We start from the raw sequence: 6000 nt of genomic DNA, 5'->3' as shown, positions 1-6000 counted from the left end.
ACCATCGTGGGGGCGGGCGCGGAGGGTCCCAGTGACCATCGTGGGGGAGGGCGCGGAGGGTCCCGGCGCCCGTCGTGGGAGTGGGAGGAGGAGGGTCCCAGGCGGGGTGGAGGGTGAACCCAAGGCCTCACCCCGAACCAGGATGCGGCGGCGGCGTCGAGGCGCGGGGCTGGGGGCCCGGCGCGCTGCAGGCTGGGGATGGCGGGGGAGCTGTAGCCGAGCGCGAAGCCGAAGCTGAGCGGGCCCAGGGCGGCGGCGAAGGCAGCGAGGAAGACGCGGCGGCCGCGGGGAGCGCTGCGGGGACAGGGCGGTCGGTGAGCGGCGCCGGGCTGGGTGCAGCGGGAGGGCGAGGCCGCACCACCGGGGCCGGGTCCCCCCGTCCGCCGGCTCACCTGCCGCCGGGCCGCCCCAGGAGCGGCTGGGTCTCCTCCGGGTCCTCAGGCGTCATGTCCGCGGCCAACGCCTGCTCCGGCCGCCCTGACATCTGAACTGCCACAGGCCCGGCGACTGCTGCCGGCGCCGGCCTCTCAAGGCAGAGCCGGCCAATGGGCTGTGAGGGGCGGTGAGGGGGCGGGATCGGACGGCAGAGCGGGAGCAGCCAATGGAAACGCAAGGCGGGGTTAGCGTCTGCGCTGGGAGACGCCCTTCAAATCAAAGCCGACCAATGGAAGCAAAGAGCCGGTCGGCGAAGCGCGCTGGAACCGCCCCTAGAGCGGAGCTATCCAATGGATATGCGGGGCGGAGTTTGTACCTGGAGGTGCCTCTCGGCCTGGATCACAACCATCCAATAGGAGTGTGGTACGAGCCCGGAGGCGGGATCAGAAAGCTGCCTCGAGCTGAGCAGGCCAATAAGGGTGGAGGGCTTGTGCCTGGAGCCGCGTCTCAATCGAGCTTCAACCAATGGGGCTAGGAGCGGGACGACGGCGGAGCACGTGGGCCGCGCCCGGGACCTTCCGCCCCTGCTCCTGGCAGCTGCGACTGTCCTCCCTGGTTGGGTCTGCGGTTCCTGCTCGGTTAGCCGCTGCCCTGGGGCCTGGGTTGGAGGAGCCTGGCCCACCTCTGCCCACTGAGAGCCGCAGGGCAGAAGGTCTCCATACGACTGTCCTGGGCTGCTCTCTTCTCGGACTCTGAGCCTGGCCCGGCGCTCCAGCGGGGCTGCTGGGGGCGGAGGCGTGGCCCTGCGCGCCGCGCCCCACCTCGCCGGTCACGACTCGGGGCCCCCAGATTGCTGGCGGCTACGTAGCCGACGACTGGGGCCTCCAGGTGCTGATGACGTGTGTGTGTGTGTGTGTGGGGGGGGGGTTGGGGGGGGGGGGGGGGGGTGCTCCCCATGCCGCACACGTGTGACTCATCTGGGCTTAAATGGTGAGCTCCAGGCTCCCTAAGTTGCATTCACTTCACAGGTAATCCTGACTCTTGAATCTTTTCATACCTCCCCACGTTGAGACCCGGCAGATGTTAATAGCCAACCTCTCTTGCGCATCCAAGTTACTGCTGGAGATGAGGATGATGAAGTCAGGGCTCTTTAGAATCTGGCCATTGGTACCCAACACCCTCTGGGCACAGGCAGCTGCGGTGGAGTGCTGTGTGATTCTAGAAAGAACCAGGGCTATGAGAGTAAGAAGCTTGTCTTTGAATCCTTTGCTGGACTTCTGTTTCCTCATCTCTAAGTGGGGATGACAGTATCTATCTTCCAGCAGAGTTTTGAGTAGGGGCAATGTATAGAAAGGACCAAGCACAGGGGAAGCCCTCAAGTCCTAGCCAGTGTGACTAAGATAGTTTGGGGGCCGGCCCTGTGGCCGAGTGGTTAAGTTCCCGCGCTCTGCTTTGGCGGCCCAGGGATTCGCCAGTTCGAATCCTGGGGGCAGACATGGCACTGCTCATTGGGCCATGCTGAGGGGGTGTCCCACATGCCACAACTAGAAGGACCCACAACTAAAAATACATAACTATGTACGGGGGGGGGGGGGGCTTTGGGGAGAAAAAGGAAAAAAATAAAATCTTAATTTAAAAAAAAAATAGTTGTTTCATCCAGTGCTTAGGGGACCGCCCCTCTGTGATTCCACCGCATCTTGTGGAATTCTCATCAGAGCAGTTATCACTACTTTGTGACCACCTGTTTACTTCTCTCCATCCCCCAGTGGACATCACCTTGTCTTCTTCTGGACAGTGGGCACTCGGTGTTTGCAGAGTGGATGAATGCCTCAGACTGTGTGGGCGGACTGCTGCATGTGGAGAGGCTTATGTAGACTGGATGCGCCAGTGAGCCCAGTGAGCGCCAGTCAGCCCTCTGAGCCAGGGATGCCTGCCCTCTGGCCGGTGTTCTCCCTCTCCTTGAGTATGCAGCGTTCACACCTTGGCCTTTGTAAGCACATGCCGCTGCCAGAGCAGCCTCCCGGCCCTTTTATAAGCTATGCACATCAGTCTGGTTAGTAGGGCCCGCCTCTTGCCCTTTCTACATTCACTCCTCACAACTGTGACTCTTGTCGAATCCTGGGGGGCTCTGATGCCGCCAATCTCTTTGGAAGAATGGTTTTATGCCCTTGGTTTTTCTATTCCAGGCTGAGAAGCAAGAAAGTTCAGGAAAAAAAGATGATGGGAAAAACATACATATAAGGTCAAAAAGCTGACAAATTAGTTTAACATGAAAAACACCAGCCAGATCCAACCGACACAGGGCCTGGCTCTCTAGGGTAGACAGGGAGAGAGGAGAGCTCTGGGGTCAGAGAAGTCACAGGTTCAAATCAATGTCCCTTTCTGAGCCTCAGTTTCCTATGTGAAAGGCAAGAATAGTAAAACCTAATTCACAAAACTTTTGGTGAGGTCGAGATCCAGTACGTAGTGGACCTCGTGTTTCCCCCTATATATCAAAAGGGCATAGAAAACGCAACAGCAGAATGGGAATGTGGAATGCTGTAGAGATAATGAGAAGACACATTTGGTTATTAACACCCTACCCGGGCAGCCCTAAAAAAAGCACTGTCTTTATTATGCTTGCCTCTTGCCTTCTGCTGGAGGGAACCAGGCAGCCCTCAGCTTGGATTCATCACGTTGAACCGTTTGTGCACTAGGCAGAGAGGGGAGCTCTCACCGCAGTGTGCGAAGCCCACAAGGAGGTAGGATCCCAACTCCTGTGAAATCTGTGAGGTCAAGGTCTTGTCAACCACAGCTCTCTGCACTCACAGAGAAGAGCTATAGAAGAACTCCTCAGAGCCACTTCAACAGGGGAAATGATTTAAAGTTTCTTTTGATGGGTAATGTAGGCAAGAAGAGATGTAATAAAATGGAATCCGTCAGACTAAAGCCAGGGATGAATTACCTGCTTCGCACAAATTAAAATTTTTACACTGCCAGTGAAACTGGTCTTCCCCCCTTTGCTCTCCCCTGGCTAGAGGCTGACATTTCGCTGTGTCACTTGCACTTGGCCAAACCCACATTTGCTGCTCACTTTGAGGAGGGGGCCATGGAAGGCAGATAAATGACAAGAGGGAAGATAATCATTTGGTTCGTGTGAAAGAGCAAAGCAGACCCGAACGAGAGGAGGGAATTTGAGAATGATGATTTTGATGATAAGGAGTAACTGTCCCCTGGTTATATGATTTTATAGTAACAATAAAACCAAACAAAATAATCATGAGACTTAACAAGCTCCTAGACCTTATAATTTTTTGTGAGACACAAGGAGGAAGAAGCAGGAGCTTCTAAGATCCAACCACTCAGCTTTTCTCAAAAGTCTCTAGGCAGGAATGCAGCTGGTTCTAATCACAGTGAACTGAAACAGTAACAGGGGCCAAAGGTGCAGAAAGAAAACTTATTTATAATAAATTTTAAAGGCAATGGCTTTTCTTTATAAAAGAAACACATTACGTGACATAAATCAAAACTGTAATGAAAAACTAATTTTCCTATCTAAGTATATAAAATATAAGAGAAGCTTGCAGTAAATAAGAATGAACATTTTTGATTTATTCAAAGTTTCAATCTAAAACCTCAATGAAATCTACCACCTTTATTACAAGGGGACTGATGGTTCCTGAACAGAAAGAAACAAAGGTCAAGGAAGATGGCACCGGACACTGGAGAGTGACCCAAACTGGCCGAGTGTGCAGAAGGTTTGGTCCAATAGCTCACGGACAGGCTAAAAGCCACATTTTGTTGAGAAATGATGTCAGAACTGGTTAAAGAGTATAAACCTCCATAAGAAAATTAAAGATGGCGGACTCGATTCGGGCTCTGTTTACTTCAAGTCAATGATGTCTTCATCCGAGGAAGCCGTGAGCTGAAAGGGGCTGCTGCCCCAGACTGGGCTGCCTTCTCTGTCTGCCATGGGCTCCTGCTCGGAGCCTGTTGAGTGGTAACGCCCCTCGGGATTGGCTTCGGAAGTAGAAGGACTTTCCAAGGAAGCCGAGGTGATCCTGGAAGAGAAAAGTCACCGTAAGAGGATCACTGCTTTTTCAGTGGGAGCACCACTGACCTGAGCCTATTCTCTCTGGCAGTTTCCTGCTCATCGGAGCTCAGAAGCCTGCCTTCCCCCACCCCCTACCCATCATGGGGAAGAGGGCAGGAGCAGGAGTCACCCCCCACTCCAACAGAGCTTGGGTTCTGCAGTCAGACAGTCCTACCTCATGCGTTGTTGTGTTAAAATAAAAAACAAACGGAGATCAATCTTGAAAATTCCCTGAGCAGACAAAACCAGTGTAGTCATACAAAGTTTAATTCAGCTTATTTTGCAAAACTAACTTGACCTGGGTCATTTCTTGCTTACTCCTCTGGAAATCATAAGCAAAACTTGTTTCCCAAGGTTGATATGCAGTAACCACTGAGCAATTCCCTATCATTTAAGAAACTTCTAATATTATAACGAATCGCTGTGAAGAATCGGCAGTCACAGCCTTCTCCATAGAAGCCGCTTCATAACGACAGACCCCTGAGCCTCATGCCATGTTTTGGTGTGAGTGCCTCCCTTTGCAAACGGTCTTTTTGGTGTGTGCACAATAAACTTTTATGAATGACTACTTCGGTGAGTCATTGATTTTACTGTTATTTATGAACTTTTGACAGCTGTGAGTTTTAAAGGCCAGTGGTGACACAGAGGAGGTGTTTGTGAGGCGTTTTTATCTTTCTAAAGTGCAAATCCGGATAATGTCACTCTGCCTAAAGGCCCCCACCATGGCTCCCCATGGCCTGAGGACAAGGCTGAAACTCCTACCCACAGGCCAAAGGTCCTGGCCCTGCTGACCCCTCTTGACAGGTGCAAAACCAGTTTGACCAAATTCAAGCTGTTCATTCCTTAAACTAGTACTCGCCCCTGCCCCGCTCTGTTCTCTGTGCTCAGGCTGATCCACTCCTCTCTCTCTCTGCTGGTCCGCTGAAAGCTCAGCTTATTGCCACTTCCTCAAAGAAGGCTTCCTTGACGCCGCCCGCCCCCCCCCCCCCCCCCGCCCCCAGCCCCGAGCAGACCTATCCACCACCCCCATCACTTATCTTCTTTTCAGTTTCCTTACAACACCTGTCACTACTGGAAGTGATTTAATTCACTTTTTGTTTACAGGTTTATTGTCTGTTTCTCCACACTGGGATGTGCAGTCCATGAGGAGAGGGGCCTTGTCACGTAGGAGGGCTCAATAAAAGTTGGTGGGATTAAAGCATGTGTGCGTGCTGCCCCTCTCTTGGCTGGGCTAACGCTCACTTGATTTATGGGGGTTGGCTGGGCCCTTCCTGATGTTTGAGACCCTCCCTGCCCCAGGTGTGGGGTGCACAGCACCCCTCATCTTTCTGCATCACTTGCCACCCTGGGATGTAATTCCTAGGATGCCCTTCTTGGCCTTCCCGACTGGCCTGTGAACCCCGTGAAGGTCATCTCCATATCCCCAACACCCAGCTCAGTGCCAGGTGCTCCAAGAAAGTGTGCTGAATGAATTCACGGAGCCATGTGCCCCCTGCCCTCACACAGGAGCATGCATGATGATGCCTGAGGGACACAGAGAATCTCAGGGGACA

General features: G+C 53.3%; 2 protein-coding genes across 2 annotated transcripts in view; both read right to left on the bottom strand.

Moving 5' to 3' along the window:
- SLC2A8 (solute carrier family 2 member 8) overlaps positions 1–521 on the bottom strand; it is an 8511-nt gene extending 7990 nt beyond the window's left edge. Inside the window, exons 1-2 of the mRNA XM_046678014.1 lie at positions 393–521; positions 132–294 (exon numbers count right to left, since the gene is read on the bottom strand). Coding sequence (XP_046533970.1) covers positions 132–294; positions 393–484 — 255 coding nt within the window. The 5' untranslated portion in view covers positions 485–521. The remainder of the gene's footprint in view (positions 1–131; positions 295–392) is intronic.
- A 3443-nt stretch (positions 522–3964) lies between these two features.
- GARNL3 (GTPase activating Rap/RanGAP domain like 3) overlaps positions 3965–6000 on the bottom strand; it is a 148048-nt gene continuing 146012 nt past the window's right edge. Inside the window, exon 30 of the mRNA XM_046643693.1 lies at positions 3965–4415. Coding sequence (XP_046499649.1) covers positions 4238–4415 — 178 coding nt within the window. The 3' untranslated portion in view covers positions 3965–4237. The remainder of the gene's footprint in view (positions 4416–6000) is intronic.

The sequence above is a fragment of the Equus quagga genome, chromosome 1 (assembly GCF_021613505.1).
Source record: "Equus quagga isolate Etosha38 chromosome 1, UCLA_HA_Equagga_1.0, whole genome shotgun sequence".
Lineage (NCBI taxonomy): Eukaryota > Metazoa > Chordata > Mammalia > Perissodactyla > Equidae > Equus > Equus quagga.
Note: the sequence above shows the minus strand (reverse complement) of the source record. Positions and strands in the feature narration are given on the sequence as shown.